We start from the raw sequence: 27,192 nt of genomic DNA on the forward strand, positions 1-27,192 counted from the left end.
TTGGCTGTTTGGTAAGGTGCCAGTAACGACCCCGAGGCTGCAGACTGGGGTAAAGAAGACTGCTCTGAACCGGTACATGGGTGACGTAATGCAACCAGATGATGTAAGAAAATCTATGGTAATCATATGGAAATATTTGGGATAGGCTGCTGGACATACTTGTGTGGGCAAGTCATACTTTATTGAAAGGCCTGAAGTGTATACCTATAAGGTATGCCCATAAAGTCAAAGTCATAGGCTATATTAATTTTGTAGCCTACTCACATAAAAGTTGGGCTAGGGTATATATCTATTTTCTTGCAAATCAAAAACAATTGCAATGTTTAAAAATAATCTCATAAAGCTGTCCCATCCCACTCCCTCAAGCACAATTTTGTTGATCTTCTTTTTTTGCTGGCAGAAAAGTTATAGCAAATTAAAATGTTATTACTACAGTCAACCTGTATTTAAATATGAATAGGCTCACACTATAATTTGTTTTACATATGTAATGATAGCTACTTTTATAGTCATAAACAATCAAACTAACAAAGTCATTTTATGAATGCCAAAGTGCTATTTTTATTACAGTGGTTGATCTTTCTTTAAAATTGTTTTGACAATCAAATCTTTATTGCAGAATATTAACTTGATGCCAATAAAAATGAACTTAAACGATAGGGCCACAGTGAGCTCCCGCTTTATGAATATCATCGTGTTGTTTTGTAATGTTGGGCTGTTTGTTTTATTTTACACGCTATGCTGCAAAACCAATAGCCCTACGGGGACAAATAAAGTTGAAAGTTGAAGTCTTTATATAAAATGCATCAAATTATTTTGACAAATCAAATCCTCATTAGACAATATCAACTGTATCTTTTTGTATAATCTGGCAAAAATGTAGGAATAGGAATGAATGCACTCATTTTATTAAACCTTTAGTCACGCTCATTGAGACAAATGTGTCTACAGATAACGACAGAAGTCATATTTAACGTAGAAAGTGTATTTTTTATTATTTCAAACTTCTCCTTACACCCAATAAGGTCTTCACCTTATACCTGTCTCCCTTTTCCCTCTTTGTCTCCAATTACATCTACAAAAACTACTGACCATGACATTATATTCCTCTCATGTCTCCTTTATCGGCATTCTCCGGTGGAAATCAGCGAATGAGCTACAGAGGTGAATGTAGTTATTAAGAAAGATAATGGAGAGAATTAGCTGCAGGTGGGTTAGAAGAGGGCTGCATGAGGATATCCAAAAAGAGAAACAGGTATGAAGAAAAACTTTGATGTGTACCCATCTTTCCCAAGCCCTACCCCTAATGCAACCCCCCTTTTCTAAATGGAACCAACAAAACAATCATTGGCTGGTTATTTACATGCACAGTATCCCCCCCAGCCACACCCCCCCCATAGACACACTAATGCCTGATCCCAAAGCCATCTGCATCACTAATCAACAGCACTACATGTCCAGTAGACTGAATTAATTTTCCTGAAAACAAAATACCCTGGAAATGGACATTTGACTTGATTTTTTGCAGTTACTCAGAACTTTAAACGATATGTCTGATGATATTCTACATTTATCTTATTGTTAATAAATCGCATTAAAAGACCAAAACCAACAAAGAATTGATCGTACTGACAAGTATTGTCTGTGTAGCCAAAGCCTGATGTTTCATTCCTCTGTGAAATCCATTGTTGTCCAAAACCTTATAGAAAAATGAATGCATAAAAACGCATGAATGAGCCACACTATGTGCCTTCATTGTGGTGAAGCTGGGCACTGTGGTTTATTTTCAGATGATCCCACAGTTTCCTGCAGCTGTAAATACTCACTAGCACAGCGCATGTGCAGCTGAAAATAGTCCCAGACAAATAACTATTTACTGCTGTTTGAAAGACATTTTCTGTCACTATACGATTATCGCGGCCAAAAGAATTACAGATAACAATATTGCTATATATACAGAAGATAAAAAATCATAATGCTGTCAGCCAAAATTATCTTTAACTTTGCTTATTGTGTGTTTTTTCTCATTTTTGGCAAATTAATTACACTCAAAATGTGAGTCTGTGCGTACAAAAAGAACGACTACACTAATGGATAGTCAAAAAATCCACAAGGCCTAACATCTGCAAACACAATATTATCATGATATCAATATTTCATCAATAAATATCAGTTATTGTCAATACCGGTATATCTCAACACCACTCGCTTATATCTACAGTGTCCAACTGTTTTGGGAAATTATTTTGCCTTTTTAAAAAACAAAATAAATAAAGTATATTTCCGGGACCCCCCTTTTTTTTTTTTTGGGAAAGTTGGAAAGTTTTGAGAGACAGATAAATGCATTTGTTGGTTTTGGTCAATAATAAAATGTATTATATATTGTTAGCCTGATCTTTAAATAGGTAATCCTTTCCGCTCCACCGGCTTTGTTTTACTACCTCAGCAGGCCAGTGTAAAAGGCTTGAATGTCAACAGTGGTAGGTAAAGATGGCTTTGGGAATGGGAATCATCGTAAGACTGCTCTAGTTTGACATCACCACATTCTAAAACGACAACAGGTACGAGCCGTGCCTCTTTTTATTAGTGCCCCACACACACACACACACACACACACACACACACACACACACACATCTCTCCCCCCCCCCACACACACATACACATCTCCCCCACACACACACACACACACGAGCACCCAAAAATAATTATTCACAGGGACACCGAGTGGTAAGAGTCCAGGGTGCAACCACACCAGCTAGTCCTGTGGAGTTACACAATCACACACAAACATACACACAGTTGTGAGAGTGGTGTTGAGAGCTGGCAGTTTAGTGAAGTGTGTCCTCAGTGAATTGACAGAGGTGTCCCCAGCTCTTGTTCTCTTGTTCTCTGTATCTCTCCTCCTCCTTCCTCTCTTCCTTCATCTCATCACACCACCTGGCATGCTGGTTCTTCCCTGAGCTCTGTACATTCTATTCAGGGCTGTATTTCTCTTTCTCTTTCTCAGACACAAGCACACATGCACACACGCACAGACGTTTCCCTCTGGGTGGGGTAAGTCCATTCCTCCGGTAAACTGTGACACACAGAGTGAGTGTAATCGAGGCAACCGCCGCTTTCCATCCACAGTGACACCGTCAGGGTTTGGCCTGAAGGGGGCGCTACCAGCAGTTAACCAGCCCTGGGATGCAGAGAGGATGACATCGGGGGAAGTCACACAGTCAGACATCAATGTTACGGTATACTGCACTTTGATATGAGAGCATGACAGGGGCGCTCCACTCATTTTAAACATAGAGTTTGAGTTACTCTTCATGAGGAAAACAATTGTACAAATGATTTCTGAGGATCTGGACGGAATTTTGCAATGTTTGAAAAAATAATGTCATTAGGGTTAAATCGACTCAGCCGTGTGAATTCTTTTAAACAAGAATCATGCATTTATTCTTCATATATCGAATGTATTTCAACCTTTTTATGTATCTGCTGGTTCACATCACTTTGTCTAAAGGACAAGAACTGACTGCAAGGTGTTCTTAACCTCTTAACCGATTATCTACGACCTCATACATGTCTTCTATAACTACTTTAAGCTGCTGCCCTCAGGAATGGTTTAAGATTGTCTGTATGTTCGACAAATAGGAGGAAGTTTGCTTTTAGTCAACAAGCCGCTAGACTTGTCTACAGCCACAGTAGAAGAAAGTACAATAAAAAGAGGCAAGTTCACCTTGCGTATAGACTGATAAATGCCCTTTTGACCTTTTACACGTTGACCTGTGTTAGATATTCCTGCTATTAATCCATGTGTATGTTTTTTTTTAAAACATATTTCTTATTCTTGTATTTTTAGATTGTTGTTTTTTTAAAAGCGTGTGCATGAATCGTCTTTGTGTATTTCTGTTTGCATGCCTTGAATTGCCCGCTGCGGGATAAATAAAGTATACAAACCGAAGATGTGGGGTTTTAAAGAAGTGGACATTTAACAGAGTAAATAAAAAATGCTGTCGAGTTGCTTAGTGGAAATGTAGACCCTGGAGCCTGATCACACTGGGGACTAAAAGTTCGTACATATCTTGTCCTGTGAAACATTGATTGACTGTGAGGGCTCCAAACATGTGAGAAGTGCAACACTAAATCCCTGGAGTACCCCGTAAAAAAGACAAATGATTAACAATAAGATCATAAAAGAAGTAGAACAAAGTAGAGGAAAATTAGAGCATGTAATATATTTGTAACTCACGTGTAAAGAGGCTGCAGTTGCAGATGGGAAGACTTCTGAGGAGGCTGGTAGCCATACGAGTCAAAGCCACCGATGAAATCAACTTCAAAATAAGAGAGAAAGAGAAGACGAGACATCAACCTACTTTCCTTTCTTTTGTTAAGTGTTGTATTTCAAGATCAGATTTTATTTTGACATGAAAATCTATGAAGGTATCATAATGCTTTCAGTATACCTGTAAACCCACCGTGGCATCAGAATCTGCACCATGTTTCTCACTGCTGCTATGTCACTGATACATTGTTCTAATCTTTCTCAATCGATTCAGAGGAACAAAGTCATGCGGTGAAAAAGAAAATCGCCCCTGATCACTGGAGATACAGACCGCAAGTTAGGGATCTTTTTTCTCCAGACGCAAGAGCTGACATTTAAAGAAAATTACTTCTGTGATGTTGTATTGTTGCAATTCTTTCTCTGAAATATTGTCCGTTATTAGTTTATTACAGATAAGTTATCAGTTGTATTTATTGGCCAATACGAAGCAAGAACAGGAATGTGTAATATTTGTTTGGAGTTCATTTGGAAACATTGTTTACAGTTATAGTGTGTCTGCTGAAAAGTATATTTTCTATAACAGTTAAATATCCCGCTCAGTATATATGCTGCTCTGAATTCAAAAACTAATTTTAAGGCTGCTTGTCCAAAACTTTGTTTATGCTATGAATGTATGGTAAGAAAATGAATACATCATTAATGGATGAGTATATCTACTTGTTTATTTAGTTGTCAAATATTAGAAATACGCGAAATGTTACATTTCTTTTATTTTGACGACTACATGTCTGTTTTTAAATATAAAAAATGAACGATCAAATACAGTATTTATAATAATAATAATAATAATATCAGCATGAGCTTTAAAAATGCAGTATTTGTCGAGGTTTAAATTATCAATGCATCAAAAACATTACATTGCATGTCATTGTTATTTCATCATCACCACTTTGTTATGACATGCATATAATTATGACAACGCATGCTGTTCAGACATGACAGGCACAGCGGGACACTTCCTTTTACAGGAAATTCAGATGTCATATTCTAACTACAAGTATTAATTTCTCCCATTGAGTAAAACACTCATGAGGAGCAGAAGCATTCTGACACACAGATGGCACACCCAAGGCCACAGACAAGCACCAGCCAGCAGACAGAAGGACACTCTTGACAACGGGCAGATATCACTAATACTCCTCACAGATAGAGCGCTCAGATCTTGCTCGGCATAACTCAGGCAGGAGAAGACAATGAGGTAACAGCACTCATATCCAAAGCCGTGGATCGCTAACACAAAAGCCCTCTCGACAGAATGACACACGTAAACCTGATCGGCTGAACACGCTTTTAGGAGAAGACAAAAGCACTCACAGCTGTCCTCGTCATCCTGGAAGACTTTGCTCACGTAGCAGGCGTAGACAAAGCCAAAGAGCTGTTAGAGAAGAGATGGTCAGAAATCAGGTGACTGTTGCTGTACAGGCTGAGTCACTGCTGACTTACGTGTGTGTGTTTAGGGTCAGCAAACTTAAAAGAAATAATGCTTTTAACAATGTTTAGAACATTTTAGTTGTGTGTTTGTGAATGCAAAAGTGTATCAACGCAGTGTATGATTATTTGTACAGGATTCGTACAGCATTATAAGAACAAATTTCAAGCTCTTTGAAGGTACCTAAACAAAAAATGTCCGGACCCTCAAAGCACTTATCATCAAATTTAAATTGTTACTATAAAGTTTACAGAATTCCTTTAGAACCACAAAATCAATGTATATTGTTGTTTTTTTATTTTACAAGCCGTATTAACTTTGATTGTATGTTTGATTTGATTGAAACTCCAGATCTTGATGAAAATCAAGCATTTCAAGGAGTATATTCAAATTCAAGCATTTTCCAAACCTTGAAAACATAACGGTTAAGAACCCTGTTTGTTTGTGTGTGTGTGTGTGTGTGTGTGTGTGTGTGTGTGTGTGTGTGTGTGTGTGTGTGTGTGTGTGTGTGTGTGTGTGTGTGTGTGTGTGTGTGTGTGTTTGATACGTACAGTTAGTAGGACCTGAATGGCCGAACTCAACACCTCTATGTACTGGTAGTCGAGGAGACACCCGGACACAGTGATGACATGATGATCGTCAGGGGCCATGCGAGAGTCTTGCACCGGTGTTACCAGGCAACCAGGACCATGCTCCATCCACCATGAACGATGAAGGGATGTGTTGAACGTCATGAGAAAGTCCCTGTCCTGAAAACATGCACACATGCATAGACATACATAAAACGATTATTGTCATTATTGATTCCTCAGTTGATTATGTTTTTGATTAACAGATTAATATTCAAAATGTCAGAAAATCACAAAATAAATGTCAATTACAATTTTCTACTGACAATTTCCACTGATATAAAACAGAGAAAAGCAGCAGATTCTCAGATTTGTGAAGCTGGAACTAGAGAATATTCAACATTTTAGCATGATACATAATTTAAATCCCAACTTTGGGGTTGGGGCCCCACTAAGAGATCACTTAGGAAATATCGGGGTTGCAATGAACGATGGTTAGAAGAATAAGAAAGAAGAACAAAACAAGACATTGCCTTAGACTTTGAGATACTGGGATGGACTATTTTCTGACGTTTTAAAGACCAAACGATTAATCGCTTAATCTAATTGATAATGAAAATAATTATTAGTTGCAGTCCTAAACTCAACGAAGCGATTACATAACTAAAGACAGATGAATTAGAGCAAATGTCCAAGTTGTCACAAGGCATCACACACAAACACAAGACGCACGGAACTTACCTGAGACAGGTTTCCAACCTCCAGGTAGAAACAGATAATGAACGAGTTCCAACCCACCCAAAGGACCAGCCATACAGCATACTGCCAAACAGATACAGAGATCAGTTTCTCTGTGAGACTAACTGCACACTTATGCATTATCAATTTAAAGTAAACAAGAACGGTGTGCATCATCACAAGGTAGGGGATATACTCACAAAGATAAGGTATCTAAAGCGAAACTGCACAGTGCCAAACATGCCCAGGATGACAGCCATAATGTGCAGGAAGTTGGCCAGGATGGGAGCCCATTGGTAGCCCAGAAAATCAAACACCTGCCTCTGAAGGGCTGCCACCTATGGGACAGGGGGAGGGGTCATATATACACACACACATTAGAGGAAAATACATTACACACACAACCGAGGACATATGCAAATGACTTACACGTAGAAACACACACACACACACACACACACACACACACACACACACAGACAGTGCCAGGGACACACATACACAGGTCTGCCGCAGTTGTTTCCATGGTAACTGCCTGGAGCACCAGCCAGTCCAGTGACTGTAAAAGAGGAGCACCCCTAAACTAATGAGAATCTATGGGCCGAATGAATCCCCCTGCCACACAACAACTCATCAGCCCTGCAAACAATAGCCTGGATAACTCGCCCTCACACTGCTGCGCTCCATCATCCTCACTACAGGAATAGCTGATGCTGTCTCATATTACACACTTATTACATTTTAGAGGGATAGTCTCGAGCTATTTGTAGGCACAAGGCACAGCTAACTTTAACTCCAGAATGGAGACCAGATGGTGAACAGGGCCTCCTTGTCTGTCTTAACATTCACATGTTTCTTTGCCAGAATGTGGCTATCACCCCTCTCTCTACTACAGACAACCAGGCCACCCTGACACCAAAGCGCCCCCCACCCTACATCAAAGACACACTCACACCCTCGCCTGTAATGTGGCATGGCACCCAAGCAGCTGCAGCTCAAAGCTTTGTTAGTGTGACTGTACACAGAGGCTGGACAAAAATGTATTACAATGTGCGTGTGTGTCTGTAGCATGCTGCTCTAATTATATCATCATGGTGAGTGAGTGAATAGAGAGGCAGCTCTGGCACACACACACACACACACACACACACACACACACACACACACACACACACACACACACACATAAACATATAGTTACACACACTTACCAACTGCAGTGAACATATCACCAGCAACGTGCATCTTCCGTCGCACTTCCCCATCTTGGAGGGCTCAGGACGCGGCTTGGAGCCGCGGAGGCTCCGGGGGAATGACGGGTCCCCGGTCAGATCCAGACTGCCTGGCTGTCTTAGGTCACACCATTCCCGGCTGAATATACCTGCCCAAGGCCGCCGCCGCCTCCTCCTGTAACGCTGGTCTGGCCCTTCTTCTCACAGCGAGTGACCCATCTTGGCCGCTGATCTTTTTTGTCGGTAAATACCAATCGCGAGGAAAGGTGGAGGTGGAGGCTGAGTTGGGGAAGGGGGGGTGGGGGGCGTCCACTGACTTCACACCGGCCTGCTGCGGTCCGACCACCACCGACAACCGAATCACCTCGGCCACACCTTCCGGAGAGGGGACACACAAAGACACAAAGAGAGACGGAAAGCTGTCATAATCTGCTCCGGGCTACAGACAGAAATTAGCATCATATGATACCGAATCACACGGGGCGGTGGGGAGGAGGGGACCGACCCCGCAGTGTTACTACACGGCTAACGTTTGGCTACATGCACTCCGCTACGGACACAAAGCAGCCAGTTGTGACTCACGGTTTTCTATGAACAGAAGAGTCCTCGTGCCCCCCTAACCCCCGTCGTCCCGACCTTCTTCTCCTCTAACTGCTCAGGGAAACTAGTTAACGGGCGGATCTGCTCACCAGTACCGGGCTCCGGGCTCCTTCGCTCCGTATCGTAGCGTCTTTTGTCAACAATCGTTGTGCCGGGGCGGGCGCAAGAGGAGCCAGGGGGGGGGGGGGGAGACGAGGGGGTGGGGGCTCTCAGTCACCGCGACCCCCTCGAGGAGGAGCTGCGTGGATTCTGCAGACCCGCGTGTGTGACTGCGCGCGGCCGAGCAGCAGCTCAGAGAGGTGTTCAAAAAAAAACGGAGCACAAAAGAAACTGGGGCTTGCGGTGGTGGAGGAGGTTCAGACAGCCGAGAATAATAGTCTGAGTGTGGACACAGACCGAGGGGAGAGAAGCCGGCCCGCTGCTCGTCTCCTCAGGCTGCGGTTATTCAGAGCGGAAGAAACACAATTAACAGCCTTGTTTAATCTCAGCTATTTACCATGAGAGCAGTGCGGCAGTGTAACAAAGTGGGCTTCACAGAAAGTTAAGATATGATGAAAAGGCAGATAATGACCGCTTAGGTAACCATTACATGTTATATGTAGTTTACTATAATCACCTTAATAATATTTCTCAAATAAAAAAGTGATGAAACAGTTTGAAGCATAATGACCTTTAAGTGTGCCGTTTAATATGCTTACTCTGCTCTGTAACTGCACTATAACTGTATTTCAAGTCTGTTATGCTTCGTCTACTTCGTTTTATTCAATTGTAACCGATCGTTTTTACATTCTTTTGTACAAATACATGTCTCCACCTTATGTAGCCTCAAGCACTTTGAACATTAATTCTAATAGGCTAAGTGAAGTGAACCATAATCAAAGCCCTACTTAGTGAAATAAACCCATGTTCAATGTGCCGACATGAATATCCGCAATAACATGCAAGTAACTCTGTATAGTGATAATTAAGACCGTATTTATTATTAATACAGACAGATAGATAGATAGATGAGATAGATAGATAGAAATAGGGATAAAATTAAGTGCAGGAAAACAAAGGGCTGGTTGTGTTGGGAACTGAGAGTCAGTTTGTGGTGCATTTGAATGAAGTGCATTCATTGCAAATAGAATAAAGTAAAAATGTAACTTAATTAACCTCATTTTCCCTCAGCACCCAGCATCTTCAACTAGACAGACTATCTGTCCAGCATGAGTTTGCATTTCCTTGTCATTTGTCTGAAAATGTGTTTTTTTTTTTTTTTTTTTTAAAAGGAAGGCTGCTGTGAACTAGTGATTTTACTGCCTACTGCAACACTTTTTTTCAACTGAGTCCTGCACATTTAAACACCCATACCTACCACTACCTAAGAAGGTCAGGAACAAATATGACAGATCTGTAAAACAACATTAACTTCCTGCCCACATTTAAAACAGTAAACTTCCACAGAAAGTACTTCATTCTTACATATTGTCCCTGTGTTCATATCAAAGTTAAACTTCTTGTCAATATTATAATAACCTGTAAGAAGAGCTCCATGTACTGCTGCTGCCTTTCAACACTTATCTGTGTATACACAGATTTGCCCAGTTTGTCCACTATTACTCATATTTGGTGGATTAAACCTTCAGCAGGTTGCATGTAAAACTAGAAGGGCACTTTAAGAGAGCAGATCTCCGCCAAGTCCTTTTGGCTGCCCCGTGATTCAGATCCACTCTAAAATGTAATGGGTTCTTCCATGGCACATGCTACACCCTTCCACCAATAAAATTAAAAAAATCGGGCCAGTCATTTTTTGTAATCCTGCTGACAGACAGGGTGTGTGACAGAGTGACAGACCAAACCTCCTTGGCGGTGGTAACTACTTTAAACACAGGAAAGCGCCATCATGACAAAAGATTCTCACAAATAGTTTTCATAGAATACTCAAGTTTATTAAAAAGAAACACATCAGAATAAAAAACAAGTCATTGTGGAGGTTGTTGTGACTGATGCTAAACTTCAAGCACACGTCCTGAGGTTGTTCTCTAACAAGCTGATGCACATGAAATTACAGAGACTCCTAACCTACAGTCGAACACCGCCCATACACTTCTAAGGCAGGACACTCGCTTGCAGGACACACACAAGCACACACTCATCCAAGTGAACACACACGCTCTCTCTCACACACACACACACACACACACACCCTACTGAATTTCTCCCATGTAGAGCCTTTTGTCACTGGAGCCAGAGAGCACTATGTAGAAGGACAAAGAGAAAAAGATGATTAAACTCTTATTGTCAGTCATGTTTTGCAACAAAGCCTGTTAACAGTTAATGTCATATGAACACATACAAACTAAGCGTTGGGTGACGCCCACATGCTGGTAAAACCACAAAATATTAAAATGATCTTCCCTAAAGATCCCCCGGCTCTCTGCTCAAGATAACCACAGGAAGTCTTTAAATATCTCTATTCCATTCAAACTCATTTTAGTTCAGGGGCCACATGCAGCACAATTTGATCTCAAGTGGGCCGGGCCAGTAAAATCACAGCATAAATAACCTATAAATAACAACAACTCCAAATTTTCCCCTTCGTTTTAGTGCAAAAAACTACAAGTACATTCTAAAAATTGTCAAACTTTTTACAAAACATTATCAACAATCATTAGTTTATCATTTACACGTGTGTTACAACTTACTGATCACAGTGTATCTACAGAGGCTTTTACTTTATGATCAAAACAACTCATTTTTACACTTTGCAAAGTCATCCCGCATGTTTGACACCCCTGCTCTAACATGTATTACAGCGTGTATCCTGAGACTAAGGGCTACATCCACACTAATACCTTTTATGACGAATACCTTTTGCTTTGTTTACACCTAGCGTCCACACTACTCTGATGTTTTTGCCTACAACAGAGACTTTTGAAAATGCTGCTGAACCCCGTTGTAGTTGGAAGACTCTAGGATTGCGTCGTAGGATTGCCTAGTGTACGTGAATTGTCATAAGTGTGGATGTAGCCTAAAGCAGTAGTTTGACTCACCTATAGGCTCCTCTGGGTGAAAGGCCACTTCGTTGACAGAACCGGCATGGCCCGGCAGCTTGTACAGGATTCTGCGTGATGTGGTGTCCCAGATATACACAAATCTATAAAACACAGACACGGAAAACAGATAGAATGAAATCTTGGTGCGAGACAGCGCAAAGCTGAGATATGAGAATATAATATCTTTGTTACAATACATTTTGTGCTGTATATTTATATATAGTTATGTTGTTGTTGGTGGATTAGGAAGAGTTGAAAGAGTTAAATTGCATAGAGAACATTGCAGCTAGATTGCAATCTAAGATGGGTATTTATCTAGAAAGAAGTACCTTATAATTACAGTAAGACAATTAATTCTCCCCAAACTAGATAAACCTTAATCTTATGTGTGTGAAAAAGCATGTGAATGAGGTGTGTGTGTGTGTGTGTTGCTTCTCACCTGTCAGCTGAGCCGGCAGAAATCTTACTGCCGTCAGTAGACCAGGAGCACCTCAGCAAATTCTGAAACACAGGAACAAATGTCAGAAACTTTATTAGCAACATGACACAACCATTCTACATGTGAGCTGCTGGAACCATAGTGAGATGAACTGTTGTTTATTATAAAAGGACAGCAAAACCCTTATGAAAGAGGATATATAATATTCAATGAGAGGGAGTGAAGATCTGACAATCCTTTATTGACCACAAACTAGTCTGGTGGTTTAAATGTGATTCACAAAAGCACTATTGAGTTATTCAACCAGACATTTTTATCACTAACTTTTCCTCTCATCCGTTTTATTTTTTCAAATTCATCTTTTTCCTGTTGTCTATACTTGAACTGAACTTACAATAAATTACATTTGCAATACGGCATTTTCCTTATACCTGTATGCTATTTCACATGTAAAACATTTTAATGTCCACATTTTTCACATTTTATCATATCGTTACCTTCTCAAAGTTGTGAACATTGCCCTGGAAAATCTTCACACATCTCTCCTTGGGTGCAAATGGTCGGACATCCCAAATACGCACTACACAGAGACACAGACAAAAGACAAATAAAGGATTCAGGTATAGAAACTTCAGTGTTATGAGATGGGGAAAGACATTTCTTATACTGTAAATATACACACAAACATTTTACCTGTGTTGTCCATGGAGTTTGAGAGAAGGTATGATCCCTCAGAGCTCAGGCTGAGTCCAGTTACTGAGTCCCCATGGCCGTGCATATTGTAGATCAGTTTGTTCTGCCTCAGGTCCCACACCTGCACGACCCAAAAGACAGCTGATGACAGAGTTTATACAACAGGGCATACAGTACACACATGTCTATATGTAAAGACCAAAGAGTAGACTTCTTCTGGTTTTGTTTAGATTGGGGTTTGTTTACTTTATGTATTTTTTATTCTGCTTCAGATTATGTTTTGACCAAATAAACCTCCTTCTTCCACCAAGTTCTGATTGGATTTTGGTATCCAATTAGTAGCTATATCCAGAAAAAAATTAATGTATCCATTCTTTGTATTTAAGGCTTTCTGACTTCTCAGTTCAGCCAAGCTGACTAGTTGGGTACACTTGCTCTTCGTATATTTCCATCTTAACCACAGATATTTCAGACTGCCCATGGGACAAAATGTAAAAGCTTCGTTATTTCTTGCACCTTGCAGACCACCATGCCATCTTGGATACATGTAGATGTCTTTACTACCAAATTAATTTTCATGACTTATTCACAGTTGATAGAAGGCTTTCCATGATCACTATTAGCCATTAGAGGTGGACCGGCAATAGAAGTCACTCAAGGACAAAATTTGGCCAAACTGATATGTTTACTTCGCTTTCAAAAAAGCAAATTTGAATCTCTCAGATCTGATCATGATTTTATTTAAAATATTTTTTTTCCCAGGGCATTATCATTTGCTGTGCAATTCGCAGGTTTTCTGTGTATGCCGGAGTAGTACCAGTACCTTGATGTCGTTGTCGATGCCTCCTGACAGGATCTGATCGCTGGTGTCATTGAATGTTGCTGCCAGCACCTGGTAGGTGTTCTGGAAAGTGTGGATCGCCCCTTTCTTACGAATATCCCACAGCTACAACAGTGACAAATACATGTAGGAAGATAAACAGGAGCCTGATCAACTGAACTGGAGTATTTGAGATACATTTGTGACAGCATAATAATAATTTCCCAAAACATAGTCTATTATTGAGACCAGTGAGAGTGGATAAAAATTCAATCAAATATCATCCAAAAGCTACGCAGGCCAATTGATTAGTTTCAACTAATTTGCAGTTTGAAACCTCACCTTGACGGTCCCGTCATCGCTGCCCGTGCAGACGAGCTGGGGCCCTCGGCGGGCCGGGTAGCAGGTGTTAACGAAGGAGGTGTGGCCCTTCAGACGCTTGATCCTCTCACCCGTTTCACTGTCCCACACACCGACAGTCTTATCTGTGCTCGCCGAAAACAGCATGCTGAAATACACAGAAAGAAAAAACAGTCGATCAACTTATTAAAGACACATTTATCAACCTGCAGGATAACCCTTGAACTAAGAAGCATGAGTTTGACTCATTTAAAGTCAATAATCTGAGACAGCTAGTAAACTTTAACAAGCAGAATGTGTGATATCGTGACCTACAACTATTACTATTACAGCTCTAACGCCAAAATGACATGAAAACAAGTTTTGACTCATACTTGACTGGTACGGGTCAAAGATGGATACATAAATTGTGATTAATGAGAGAATCAAGAAGAAACCTCTACCATAGTGTAGATGTTCATGGTAGACTGAACTAGACATCACATTATCATCCGTTTGTTAATATAGCTTATTATTTTTGACTGAAGTCTGTCCCTCAGAGTACCCTATGACCTTCTACTTAATCTGTGATGGTTCATACCTGCCATCTGTGTTGTAGTGCAGCTCCATCACTGCTCCACTGTGGCCCTTCATAGTGGCATAGTTGTCACAATCTCCATACACATTCCACATCACTGCAGCAAAGAAACACATTGTACAACACGTTATTCACAGTAACTGGAAGTAAGAATACATTTTACCTAGGATATTAGAACGGCAGGATTTTTAATATCTTACATATGAGCCTGTCAAACCCTGAGGAGGCCAGCGTGGCTCCGTTGGGGTGAAACTTGCAGCAGTAGACCTCGCCCTCGTGGCCAGACATCAGCATAATGGGAGCCTGCAGGCTGGAGCTCCGTGGGGGACCCTATGGGAGATGCGTTAAATGGTCAAATATGGTGGCTGTCTTACTTTGAGGTTAGGGAAGGGAGGTTATATAGATATTTGCAGCAGAACCATAGAAGAAGTCTGTCTTTCACCATTAGAGCCTAACAGTCCAATAATAGTTTACTCATGGTAAATGGGTAGACCTATAAGTAACAAGAAATTGCAGTACAGAAATACCAGCTGTGTTTGAGGTTATTCAGAAACAATGTTGTCTTTATGTAGTTTGTCCTGACATGTTATTTTACAAAACAAATATTGGCCATTTGCCATTGGATTTTTATTAGCTCTTTAATATTGACATCGACCACAAAGATCCAGAATTGCTGGAGTGTACATTAGAATAACATTTAAGTTACAGATCCAGTTGATGTTCATCACAGTGGACTGCAAACTGCCATTTTAGAGACTTGCAGAAATCATGACAATAAAAATCCCACCAGATAATTACAATAATAGAAATTAAAATCTAAATATTCAAGCTTATCCAGGGCCTAGTTGAACATGGTTGACTGAAAGCACATCACAGTAATGTTATTTTTTGTCTTGCATATCCGTTTAGCGAACGACATGGTCCCATTTATGCACCTATAGACAATTGTTAGTCCAGTTAGTGAATTTAAGAGAATATGTTGGGTAAATGTGTAGTAATTACTGACGGTCTTTGTGTTTTGGTCGCCTCTAACAGATCGCAGAACAGTACTTTGGTTATAGTAACGTTACTCTACGCACCATAGCCACGAGTTGCTGAGACTGAGCCGCCGCCACCAGCTCCGTCCGGGGCCGCTTCACGGCGGCAGGAACCACCGCCATGTCCGCCGCTCTCTTCTTAGGTTCAATCATCCTGAGTTAGTTAACAAGAAACGACAAAAGCGTTGATTTAATGCTAGAGTTTATAAAAATATGAATGGCCGCCTTTAATGGAGGGACGTCGAGCGACAACGAAGAAGAACAGAAAACTACTTCCGCTGGTTTTGACGCGTGTGATTGGTCTCAGCCTGTCCCGACTGCGCTGATTGGTTAATATGGCTTATTGTTAAACTGATCTGCCCCGGATGTTAAACTGAACCAGCTCTGCTAAAACGAAAGGTAACACTATTTTATTTTGATATTTTCTCTTGAATTCGCACTACATTGTGCACTGGTTATCCTATTATCGATTGGGGTTTATACTTCGTGTACGAACAGATTATCCTGTTGGTGTTTGTCGGGTGAACCAGGTTAACTTTAACAATGCTTTAATCTAGTTCGCTAACGTTAGCCTCACTGCTACTATTCAAGCTAAGCTACTCTGTTAGAGCAGATGTAAAGTTAAGTAAGCCTACTGCAGTCTTTTATTATATCTAATGTCCCTCTGCACACGTTTTTACTCTCTGAATCTCAACTCTAGTGTTTCCCTATGTGAGACTGAGCAGTATCTGGGCAAGGAAATACTGTCGAAGAGAGCAAGTAGTAAAAGTGTTTCTGTTGCATAATTAACCACTGAAAATTAAATATTTTAAAAATTATTGTCGAGGTTCCTCTAATGTCTCAATATGACTAGTACTAAAAATATGTTAAATCAAAAATCACGATGATAAATATACATAACATTGTACTTTATTTATTTAGCAATCTACAAATATTAGCCTACCGGTTATACCGTTATGAAGACTTTACAATTAAGTACAGTGTCCTTATTATACTGCTTGAATTACAAACCATATTAAATGCCATTCCTCCTGGTATGATTCAGCTTTTAAGAGGTTATGGTTTATCAGATCAGTTACAGTAAATTGAAAGGAATTGATTAATTGAACAGATTTACTGGACTTCAAAGTATTCAAAGTTTAAGACTCTTCTTATAAACCCTCTATTCACATGTGAACTGCACATACATTTAAAGTAGACACTGATGGTATGTGTTTTCTGTAACGCTTGTCCCAAACGTCTTGAGGAAAAAATATATATTCTCCCATATTTTTATGACACGGCAAGTAAAGAAATATGTTCTATTATCAATCTTCTATAGCCACTTGATGATCTTTGTGGTCCACCTCAGCTGAAACAATGTCTGACAGTGATGGCCAAGCACACGAGCCTGCTGGACTGGAAGATCTGCCACAAATGCACAGCATTTCCAAGGGAGAAGTGGTCTCTGTGCAGACCTACGGAGCCTTTATCAGACTACCAGGATACAAGAAGGAAGGTTGGCGGAAAGTTAATTTATCTATAGACTTATCTATATTTACACTTGGAATACTTTTTGGGTTATGATTTGTTGTGGTTTAAGTGTCCTTGACCATGCTTGTCAATTGAAATACCTGCTGCTCATTTTCACCACTGGAGGGCGGAATGAGCAACGTTTACTGGAGTAAATTCAGCATCATGGTGTTCAAGTTCTAAGAAATGTTTAAACAAACAAAACTAAATGTTGCAACAAAAAGTATTTGATGGAAATATTTTATTTAAGTTTAAATTTGGAGTAGGTGAAGGCAGTTCAGATTGAAAACCCACTAATACTAGTTATTTTGACAACAGCATGTTTTGGTCAGAAAACAATTCTTTTTTTAATCTTTGAGTCTTGATATTAGCCTAATGCATATATTTCAACATGAGCAAAACAAAGACACGTGTGTCTAAATCCTTTTGAAAGCGATTTCTGCTCAGCATTTGATGTATTTTTTAGATTGATATCTACACATTTTCCCTCGAACATACAGGCCTGGTACATGTGAGTGAGATGTCAGCGACACGGATTGAGAGTGCCTCAGAGGTTGTCGATATGGGGGAAAAGGTTTGGATTAAAGTCATCGGGAGAGAGGTAAGAAGACAGACACACACACACACATGATGTGACAGTGAAGTGAACAGGATGACTGCAGCTCTGTGCCCCGTCTCTCAGATTCAGGGTGACAAGGTGAAGTTGTCCTTCTCAATGAAAGCTGTCAATCAGGGAACAGGACAGGACATGGACCCAAACAATGTTATGGCAGAGTAAGTGCTTACGGTTTAATTTTATTATGGTGTGTCTCCGCACGGGTGCATGGACATGTGTGTGTGACATTGTCTGTTTGTGTTTGCAGGCAGGATTCAAGGCGACGCAGGAAATTTAGAGATCACACAGGCAATAGGATCACTCTAGAGGCTGTACTCAACACAACATGCTCAAAGTGCGGCTGCAAGGGTGAGACTGTCATACCTTGAAAGAAGAAAAAACAGATTCTGCATTAATTTCCTACAACTGTCTCCTGGGTTGTTTGCTTGAAATCTCTTTAAACAGTGTGCAGTTTTAAGAAATAGTTACTCTTTTCAGGTCATTTCACAAAGGACTGTTTCTCCGCTCCCGGCTTGCAGTACGCTCTGTTGCCTGAAGATGACGGTGAAGGGCCAAAGCAGCAACAGCAGCAGCAACAGCAGCAACAGCAGCAGACCACCACTGTTGCACCACAAGAAGACTCAGACAAAAAGAAGAAGAAAAAGAAGGTAAATCTTGTCCTGCAGCACTTTTTCCCCCCAAGCTCCTTTCTTTTCGTGTCTCTCGTTTGAGTCATCTGATGGAACAGCCCACATGTCTACATGACAACGCATGTCTGTCGTTGCTTACACAGAGATACAAACTGCTTTGTGAGAACTGTCAAAAGTATTGTTTGTTGTTGCTTTTGTGCTGATATATTGAAAAATAATTGTTCAGTGATTGAGTTTTGAGGTATTGAAACTGCTGTCTGCTTCCTGCATTGTCATTGTGCAAGTTCCTTTTTTATTGGCCCACAAACAAAGAACCACAACTCACTTGGTATCAGACTTAGCTGAGGTCAAATCTTTTTAATAAGAGATCTTTCGATCGGAGACCTTCTTAAATGGAAGAACAGGTAGCAAGTGAACGCAGCAGTACCAAAGGTTAGAGGAACTTCACTTGATTAGCCCTAATGCACAATTCCTGTGTGTCTCAGTTGGACTTGTGGGGCTAAAAACACCAAGGGAATTGTAGTCCTGGGTATGATGGACTAAATGGTAAAGAGACGCCTATAGAGACAGTCAAGAAACACTAATTGAATATAATTCACAATACATACAATGTAAACATCAGCCTTAAACCATCACACAAAACACATTCTCTACTTGTATGTTTCCTCCCAGGAGAAGAAAATGAAGAAGAAGAGGAAGAGGGAGAGGAAGGAGTCGGGGAGCGACAGCAGCAACAGCAGTGACGAATGCAAATCCAAGCGGAGGCGCCACGAGCACACGCACGACAAAGAGGACAAAAAGAAGAAGAAACACAAGAAACACAGATCACACAAACACATCTGAGACAGCCGCACAATGCAAACACTTCAGTCACACACATTGCAGCTATCAGAGAGAAGGAATAGTGGGTAGCAACAGATGGAGTGACAGACTGCCAGCTGTATATCTTTAAATAATCCCTCCATTTTAGCTCATTATAGAAATCTTCATCCATTTATGTTAAACCCATGTTATCGAAAGCACGTGCAGACTTTCTATCAAGTTTAAAGAACAAAAATATGTCAAGAGCTAAAGTGTTGCAAAATCAGGTGACAAGCCCCACTTGCCCTAAAGTAACCTCTGGCTCCCCTCAGAGGGAGGAGTTTACTCATCCTACTCTATGAAACCAGATAAGTGTAACCAATATGGCAGCAAGTGGCTATCCCACTTGGAATCCAGATATTGTTTCACATCTATCTGGTTTCATTTAGCAGAATTAGGAGGATCTAACATAAAAAGTCTGTGTGAAGGCTACACACACACACACACACACACACACACACACACACACAGGAAGTAGTAGAGACAAACAGAAAGTGTAATACCGCACAAGTGAGCGTGCCAACTTCAAGCTATGATGATGCCCTGAGGTTTTCTGCTGCTTACTGTCTATCTACATGTGTGTGTTTGTGTAGCTGGCCTCCAGGGGACTGCTTGAAACACACACACAACTGTCTTCCTGCATGTCAACTGTTAACTCCATTAAAGGTGTTTTTATTTGTGAAGATAAAAAAATGCCTTTGGATGTCTTTTGTTTTCGGACCTTGAACTCATATGTTTCATTTTAAAGTTAGACCATGGGGGACAAAAACACACGCACACAAACACCAGAAATTCTAAGGTTGGCTCTTGACCCTGTCAAATAACTTCACCGAAGGCATTTTAGGATTGAGCTGAAATGTACACACCAGGTCACTTCCAGAAAGGTAAACGTTGCAAAAAGCTGACAGGGTGGCTTTTGTTTTTGACGGATAACTCCCTGTTAAGCATCTTGTGTCTTTTGACCTTGTCTCAAAGCTCCCACTTGTAGGATTGTGGAGAAATGGGTTGTTTCCAGCTGCAGGGATTTGACACGGCTCAGTCTCCTGACTCTTTGATTTCTTAGGTTCTCCTTTCTGTTATCACCAGACAGATGTACAAGATGAGTTTAATATGGCCAGTTAAATATTAAGTATGATCCCGAGCTTGCACGGCAGAATTGTGAGTATGTGTTGCACATAATCTGAATTAAACAGAAACCATCAGTCAACAGAAAAAGTAGAATCTACCCTTGATTTGACCTTGGGGAGGATCTGGAGGGTTTTTTTCTCTGTAGAGGACATCCTTGAAATATGACACTTTTCTGCTTCCATAAGGTAATAACAAAAGTATCTTGTTAATCTTTGTACATTGTGTTGGAAGGATCTGGGAAATAGAATTGTGGGAATATCATATTTTGTCTATCAATTGTTTCTAGCATTTAAAATGGGCTCAAGTTCATCGTACTCCTGTAGAGGGGATGGCCTTCATGGAAAGTATTTCTTTGCCACTTTGTGCACCACATGTCGATTTCCATGTAGCTCCATTAAGTTCAAGAAAAGGCAGATATCGCCAACGCCTAGCAACTCACGCTAAAACAATCTAGATTGATTAAATGGCACTACAGATCGGAAAAATAGTGAGGGAACTGTCCCGTTTTAAATTTTCATCCTTTCTTGTGACCATTTCAGTTCTTTCTGGAGGCAGGTCACCTGGATCGCCCTGCGACCTTTCACCTTGCCTCTAGTTGATAGTCTGTCACACATGACAAATCTGTGGAGGGAGTGATCTGAATTTAAAAGGCACACAAACAAGTACGGGACGTAACGCTACCAACACACCTAGTGCCAGTATAGGACATTTGGTATTTGCTCAATTTTGGGGGCACTTTTAAAAATTAGCTGTAATAATAGCTGTGTTAATGTGAAATGAGCAAAGATTAAAATGCCTACAATAATCTACTCCTTGTGCAGACATGAGTGAATGAGCCTAAACTGGTTTCTTGGAAAATTTCCCCTTCGATCAGTTTTTAAATGGTATTCTGAGATGTGTCTGATAATGCCTAGTGCAAGCTTTAACAAGACTCCCCTCCCCTGGCCAGGGCCAGACACACACACTATAGAGTTAGAATTAACAGAGTTCCTGTAAAACCAGCTGTGATGGAAACTGGTTACATTCTACAGATATACTTGTACACTTTCATAGCCAGTCAGTCTTTTTCTAAAGACACAAAAACAAACTTCTGGTCAATTCACAACAGACTATTGTTTTTCTGAGGCCTTTGGCTGAATAAAACTTTACATAACCATCTACTGATCACAGCTGCCAAGACATTAACACTTTATTCTGAAGTTTTACAATAAATGAGAATAGTGTTGACAATATCCTCAAAGGTTATTTGCTCATTTCAGTCACAGTTGAGAATATATTTGGACTTTAGTGAGAACATGTTCTGGACCTGCTAACTGCCATGAACAAACATTTAACATCTCATGAACAAAACACGACATGGAGCATTTTCATTGTTTTACCAGTTCGCCCAACTGTGCAGACACTTATTTATTTTTTTCCTTTTCTCAAAAGACAACCTTTGAAATGCAAACACCTTTGCCAGGTTTATTATAGGCACCGTGCACAACACATTTTCTAAAAAAAAAAAAGAGATGCAAAACTGGACTTTTAGAGAAAATAAATCATTGGAAATTATTCAGTGTTTCTTACAGTAGGAGGAACAACCGTATAAAGAGAAGGACAGGAAGTAAAGGGAGGTCAGCGGTAATGTTAATACTTTGCGTACAGTAAGAGGGGACATTTGAGGGAATTCTGCAGCAGCCATACGAGTGGTTAACTTGACCAGGGGGTGTTTGGGGGTGCAGGGCTTTAGCAAGTAGATGCTAGAGGAAGGTTGCAGTGTTGGTTTTACTCCGCCTTCACATAACGACGTATGGAAACGACCTCGTCCATTGTAAGTGTCTGTGATGGAGAGAGAAAGACAGTTAAAATACAACGAACGCACGCACGTCGTTCAATGTACGCATTTTGTGTGAGCACTGACCAGTGTGAGGTTGTTGCCGTCGACTTCCCTGACCAGACTGGTCTCTTTGCCGTCCCACTTCTGTGTGTGCACCAACTTCCCACCATCTATTTTGACATGGGACTGAGACAAACAGAGGGAGTTTAATAAGTGTACATAAAAGATCATATCAATTATCTCATGAATACATTTGAAAATGTATTTAAGGACAATTACTTACGTACTTGCTTTGCTTGAGTGTTTCCATTTTATGATGCTACCTTATACTTCAACTTCACAGAAGCAAGTACTGTACTTTTCACTCTATTACATTTATTTGATAGCTATAGCTAGCCTACCTTGCAGATGAAGTTTGCACATGACATCACAAAACATAACATAACATAAAAACACCAAAACACTATATAAAGAAGTTTAAATTAGCTCCGCATCAACCAGCTCCAAAAGAAAAAAAGCTACTTAGCTAAGTAATGTAACTTTAGCTGAACAGCAATATCTATTTAAAGTACCTTACCATCTATCTATAGATGCTAACGTTAGCCACCATATAATACCTGGTCATACCAGAACAAGTCAGGCAGTAGCAGCAAACCCCGAATATATTAAATGGATTATAGATGAGTTTTAAAAATCGCTTGTAAATGTAGCTTTTTATTTGTAAAATCAAGAATGTGTTATTTTCTTCTCTCACAACTTACATAGTGTCACTTTAAAGCATCAGTAATAATTAGGGGGGTACGTAGTTTCACTTTTAATACTTCCACGTTTTGCATCGGCTCTTTATTTATAGATCTTTATTGAAAATGACATTGTTAAAGTAGGTTTTGCCCATTGACTGATGGTATTCCTCGCTGATCTGTCTGACCTTTGACCTCTCACCTTAACTTTCCTGTCATCGGCGGTGGTCTCATCAAAGTCCTCTCCCAGCTTGAAGGAGAGCTCGGTGTTCTTCATGGAGCTCTGAGTCTTCACTGTCACCTTGTCACCGTCCACTGAGATGATGGTAGTGGGCTTGGTCACGTTCCCAACCTGACGTGTAGCAAAGCCAATACCTGGAGAAAACAAAGAATCATGGGTAATTTTATATTCTTTGATTAATACAATAAAAAAAAAAAACACGTTGGAAGATCTGAAGCCGTAAAGCACGGCCAACAAACTGACAACGCCTTACCTCAACTGCCAGTGCTTTAGGCTAAATGCTATCAATATTCTAATTATTGTATTATAATAATAATTATAATAATTATCATAACAACAACAAATAGTTGTCTCTGGGGAAAATGTACATCTGTACCAAAGTCTGTGCCAGTCCACCAAGGAGATGTTTTTTTAGACATTTGACAGGATAAGTGAATACTTTGACCTGCTGTTGGTGCTATATGAAATGGCCAGGTAACAAAGTTATTATTATAAAATCATACTGTTGGAAATATGAATTTGTGTACCAAATTTAATGGAAATCCATCCAATAGTTTTTCTGTTATTCCACTAAAAAGAAACAAACGTGCCACCGTTGTGGTGACGCTCCAGGAAAAGTCAGTCAGTAGGATTCCTCCTCTGGGGATCCTAAATGTCTGCAGCAAATTTCATGGCAATTTATTCAATAATTGTCAAGATATTTCACTTTATTTTCTCCTCATATTTTTGCTGCAGCCATGCCTCCTGCTCTATGCCTCTTGAATATCCTAAAAATAAATGAGGTGGGAAGAAGGCCAAGAGGCTAAAAGTCACACTCACTAAAGGGTCATACTGACACTGGACAGGGGGCGCTATATATATAAAAAAAAAGTATTATCTTTTTAAAATTATTATACATCTACGTGCATGTAAAACATACCTTTACAGGGTGTTTGTGTGTATATAAATATGCATTTTTATTGGTGTATTATTAACTTGAGTGTAGCTTTTATGCTGTTGCTGGGTTTTTTTTTTAATATAGTTTTAGTCCGTTTGCCTTTTTGTGTAAATATCCATCTATAAAATGCATTGGACTGCCTTTTTAAATGTCTGAAGAAAACAATAAAAAAAAAAAGTAGCCATGCCTTTGTCCTTTAGCTCTCCTTCAATCTCTAATCTTTATTTGTCTGCTGTCCAACCTTGCAGCAGGTTCTGCAAACACTGCAGGGTCCCACTGACCTGTCTGGGCATGCATGTGTGCAAATGATTGCTCGCTTTCCATTTAGGGTGTGTGTGTGCAAGTGGGATAGATCAAGAAAGTGCAGGTTATAGTGACTCACACTTTAATCAAAGGAGAAGATCTGGCTCCTTTTTTGTGCCAACAATCCAGTTTATTGCAAAGAGCTGAAACAGCTACTGTCCCGCAATCAATACAACAAAAGTCACTGTGTGCGTGTATGTATGTATGTATGTATGTATGTATGTATGTATGTATGTATGTATGTATGTATGTATGTATGTGTGTGTGTGTGTGTGTGTGTGTAGTGCCTCATTGCTCAAGAGGATTACGGTTAAAAGGCTAAAGGGTCTCGATTTCTATGGTCGAAGTTAATATGGCTCTGAGGTTATGGTTCGCTCACATAACCTCACAAAGTCAAATACTTTAGGGTCATTCGTCACGGTCAACAGTCTGAACACCTGCCCCCATCACACACACACCGAACTATGGGAGTGTGTGTGTGTGTGTGTGAGATATTTTTGATGCCCATGTTATCTGTAGGCCTACAAACATTCCCGTCCCATTAGCTCCGCTGCATTGGGACCATCTTAATATTCAACTCCTCCCATGGCCTCAAACAATGAACAGCTTTCAGCGAAGGTCACCCCCATTATGCTCAAGTATGTGAATGCCAGTTTGTTGCCACAGTGGGGGGTGGGGGTTCTTTTTCTCCACTAAAAGACAGCCCCTCTCTCGTTTCTAGCAGCACTTAGGCCATGTGGTCAACCACTCTTCCTCTTTATCCTCCCCCCCTCTGGTTCCCATCCTCTCCTCTCCTCTCTTTCCACCCTCGTTCCTGTTCTACCTCTTTTCCTCTTTTTGTGTGGTTCCTCCCTTGTTTACCACTTCATGGTCTCAAATTATATTATATACGTTACCATGGCTACTTAAACAGGTTTAACACAAACACTCCTTAAAACATTTATCTTTCCTTATTTCCCCATTTTTACATGTGCTCGCATGCACCATTGGCAGTCCCGGATCATCCTCCTCCTCCTCTCCGATCACACATGCGCACACCTTCACATGCATACATAAATAAATTGTACACACAAAACACACACTTACCAAGCTTCTTCATGTAATCATCAAACTTCTCGCTATCCTTGAGGTTCCACGTGCCCACAAAAGCGTTGGCCATGTCTGCAGCAGAGTGAAGGTACGAGGGTAGAGAGACTGTGAGGGTGTGTGAGAAGCTGCAAAGCGAGGGAGCGACAGACTGAGAGGAGAGGGAGAGAGGCAGGGACAGTTTAGTCAGCACCAAAAGCTGTGCTGCGATCCTATAGGCTGGATTTATACCGGCTGTTCATGATGTCATCAGGCTGTGCAGGGAGCGCAGGGGAGGGAGGGGGGAGTGGGGAGGGGACGGAGATGGAGACTAAAGAGAGAAAGAGAGGCAGTTTGTTCAAAGAGTGTAGAAGCACAATGTATGTAAGTTCTTTGGTGATTGTGTAATACTTGTTTTAGTAAAAATGGCTGCCATCCAAATGAAGTATATTTGAATGAGAATATTTTATAATGTTTAGTTTGCAAGAATTTCTTAGTATTCGATATAGTATTGTGTACAGGAATGTAGTGTTTTTATTGCATACTGATTGAGTGCGCCTTCATTGTAAGCCTTGTACAAAAATGCCCCCTGGCAATGCTGTACTTGCTGTGCTCTACTCATTTGATTTTCTTTAACACTTAAGTAAGAGAGACAGGGATCAGTGAGGTCAACAGGGCCATCGTAAAAACACCCAGGCTCAAGAGAATAAAAGCGGAGTAAAGAGAGGGGGGAGGATGAAGAGGAGGAGGGGCCCTCCACTGTCAGAGAGAGAGAGAGAGAGAGAGGGAGAAGAAAAACAGATGGAGTCTGAGGGGAGGAGGGGAAGATTGATTTTGTTTCCAGGGGAGGTTGAAAGTTGAAATGAATGTCATGATAGTCCTCGTTGCCCCTTCGTATTGCTTCACCACGTTTCTCCTCTGTGACCCCTCTTGCTCAGGTTTTCCACTTGCTTCTGTTCTTGTTTGACTTTTAATGACCTCTGTCTGGTCTGCCAGAGCACAGAAGGGTGACAAGTACTGTGTGTTTGTGTGTGCGAGTATGTTGTGCACACCCTTGTAACACACATGCATGCTCGCACATGATGGCAGAGTGAGCTGTAGTCATGAGTGTCAAAATAATACGGTTGGTTTATTACTACAGTGCTCATTATGCACACAGAAAAAAAATTGGTTCTGTGCCAAACAATGCAAAACACTTATGTGTATGTCGCAAAGATTTAGCAATTTTATCTTTCCTAACTATGTGTAATTATTGTATTGCAACTTTTTAACTCAACCTTTAAACTTTAAACCTTTTTGTTTGTACTGCTCTGTATCACCAAGTCAAATTCCTACGTACATTGTACATTTGGCGAATAAAGCATATCTGATGTTTGTTGTTTAGGAGGACATTACACTGACTTACATTAATTCCCTGAAGACTTGCCTTAATCTTAACCTAAAAGATTAAATCTGGTGATATTCTACAATTAT

General features: G+C 40.5%; 4 protein-coding genes across 6 annotated transcripts; 1 reads left to right on the forward strand and 3 right to left on the reverse strand.

Moving 5' to 3' along the window:
- Positions 1-969: 969 nt before the first annotated feature.
- On the reverse strand, positions 970-9,063 carry nkain1 (sodium/potassium transporting ATPase interacting 1). Of its 2 annotated transcripts, none has more exons than XM_029443686.1 (8): positions 8,994-9,063; positions 8,284-8,679; positions 7,273-7,410; positions 7,076-7,156; positions 6,317-6,514; positions 5,651-5,711; positions 4,244-4,325; positions 970-3,184 (listed from the first exon to the last, which is right to left on the reverse strand). In XM_029443686.1, the coding sequence occupies exons 2-8, from the start codon at positions 8,335-8,337 to the stop codon at positions 3,175-3,177; spliced, it is 624 nt and encodes a 207-aa protein (XP_029299546.1). In that variant the 5' UTR covers positions 8,338-8,679; positions 8,994-9,063; the 3' UTR covers positions 970-3,174. The 2 variants fall into 2 exon arrangements, with proteins under 2 accessions (XP_029299546.1, XP_029299545.1); XM_029443685.1 differs by having other exon boundaries at positions 8,887-9,062.
- Positions 9,064-10,810: 1,747 nt separating this feature from the next.
- snrnp40 (small nuclear ribonucleoprotein 40 (U5)) lies at positions 10,811-16,151 on the reverse strand. Its single transcript, XM_029443428.1, has 10 exons — positions 15,911-16,151; positions 15,032-15,161; positions 14,835-14,928; positions 14,237-14,402; positions 13,898-14,020; positions 13,075-13,195; positions 12,879-12,961; positions 12,382-12,443; positions 11,940-12,043; positions 10,811-11,143 (listed from the first exon to the last, which is right to left on the reverse strand). Exons 1-10 carry the CDS (start codon positions 16,019-16,021, stop codon positions 11,094-11,096), a joined length of 1,044 nt encoding a protein of 347 aa, XP_029299288.1. The 5' UTR covers positions 16,022-16,151; the 3' UTR covers positions 10,811-11,093.
- Positions 16,116-20,179, forward strand: zcchc17 (zinc finger, CCHC domain containing 17). 2 transcript variants are annotated; one of them, XM_029443429.1, is made up of 7 exons: positions 16,116-16,267; positions 17,190-17,366; positions 17,881-17,981; positions 18,063-18,154; positions 18,244-18,344; positions 18,474-18,643; positions 19,298-20,179. In XM_029443429.1, the coding sequence occupies exons 2-7, from the start codon at positions 17,228-17,230 to the stop codon at positions 19,466-19,468; spliced, it is 774 nt and encodes a 257-aa protein (XP_029299289.1). In that variant the 5' UTR covers positions 16,116-16,267; positions 17,190-17,227; the 3' UTR covers positions 19,469-20,179. The 2 variants fall into 2 exon arrangements, with proteins under 2 accessions (XP_029299289.1, XP_029299290.1); XM_029443430.1 differs by having other exon boundaries at positions 16,164-16,267; positions 17,220-17,366.
- A 1,799-nt stretch (positions 20,180-21,978) lies between these two features.
- fabp3 (fatty acid binding protein 3, muscle and heart) lies at positions 21,979-25,933 on the reverse strand. The gene is made up of 4 exons (XM_029443576.1): positions 25,741-25,933; positions 23,376-23,548; positions 22,518-22,619; positions 21,979-22,435 (listed from the first exon to the last, which is right to left on the reverse strand). Exons 1-4 carry the CDS (start codon positions 25,811-25,813, stop codon positions 22,382-22,384), a joined length of 402 nt encoding a protein of 133 aa, XP_029299436.1. The 5' UTR covers positions 25,814-25,933; the 3' UTR covers positions 21,979-22,381.
- Between the last annotated feature and the right edge of the window lie 1,259 nt (positions 25,934-27,192).

Source organism: Cottoperca gobio, chromosome 11 (genome assembly GCF_900634415.1).
Source record: "Cottoperca gobio chromosome 11, fCotGob3.1, whole genome shotgun sequence".
Classification (NCBI taxonomy): Eukaryota; Metazoa; Chordata; class Actinopteri; order Perciformes; family Bovichtidae; genus Cottoperca; species Cottoperca gobio.

What these genes read in the sequence shown, in the direction of transcription:
- nkain1 (XM_029443686.1), bottom strand. Translation starts at nt 8,337, where the DNA reads ATGGGGAAGTGCGACGGAAGATGCACGTTGCTGGTGATATGTTCACTG. An exon ending in TGATATGTTCACTGCAGTTG is followed by an intron (nt 7,411 to 8,283) that starts GTAAGTGTGTGT and finishes CCTGTCCCATAG; the next exon opens with GTGGCAGCCCTTCAGAGGCA. An exon ending in GCTTTAGATACCTTATCTTT is followed by an intron (nt 7,157 to 7,272) that starts GTGAGTATATCC and finishes TCTGTTTGGCAG; the next exon opens with TATGCTGTATGGCTGGTCCT.
- snrnp40 (XM_029443428.1), bottom strand. Translation starts at nt 16,021, where the DNA reads ATGATTGAACCTAAGAAGAGAGCGGCGGACATGGCGGTGGTTCCTGCC. An exon ending in CACTACAACACAGATGGCAG is followed by an intron (nt 14,403 to 14,834) that starts GTATGAACCATC and finishes TGTGTATTTCAG; the next exon opens with CATGCTGTTTTCGGCGAGCA. An exon ending in TCTGCCGGCTCAGCTGACAG is followed by an intron (nt 12,044 to 12,381) that starts GTGAGAAGCAAC and finishes TGTGTTTTATAG; the next exon opens with ATTTGTGTATATCTGGGACA.
- zcchc17 (XM_029443429.1), top strand. Translation starts at nt 17,228, where the DNA reads ATGTCTGACAGTGATGGCCAAGCACACGAGCCTGCTGGACTGGAAGAT. An exon ending in TTAAAGTCATCGGGAGAGAG is followed by an intron (nt 17,982 to 18,062) that starts GTAAGAAGACAG and finishes CCCGTCTCTCAG; the next exon opens with ATTCAGGGTGACAAGGTGAA. An exon ending in AAAAGAAGAAGAAAAAGAAG is followed by an intron (nt 18,644 to 19,297) that starts GTAAATCTTGTC and finishes GTTTCCTCCCAG; the next exon opens with GAGAAGAAAATGAAGAAGAA.
- fabp3 (XM_029443576.1), bottom strand. Translation starts at nt 25,813, where the DNA reads ATGGCCAACGCTTTTGTGGGCACGTGGAACCTCAAGGATAGCGAGAAG. An exon ending in TGATTACATGAAGAAGCTTG is followed by an intron (nt 23,549 to 25,740) that starts GTAAGTGTGTGT and finishes TGTTTTCTCCAG; the next exon opens with GTATTGGCTTTGCTACACGT. An exon ending in CCGATGACAGGAAAGTTAAG is followed by an intron (nt 22,620 to 23,375) that starts GTGAGAGGTCAA and finishes TGTTTGTCTCAG; the next exon opens with TCCCATGTCAAAATAGATGG.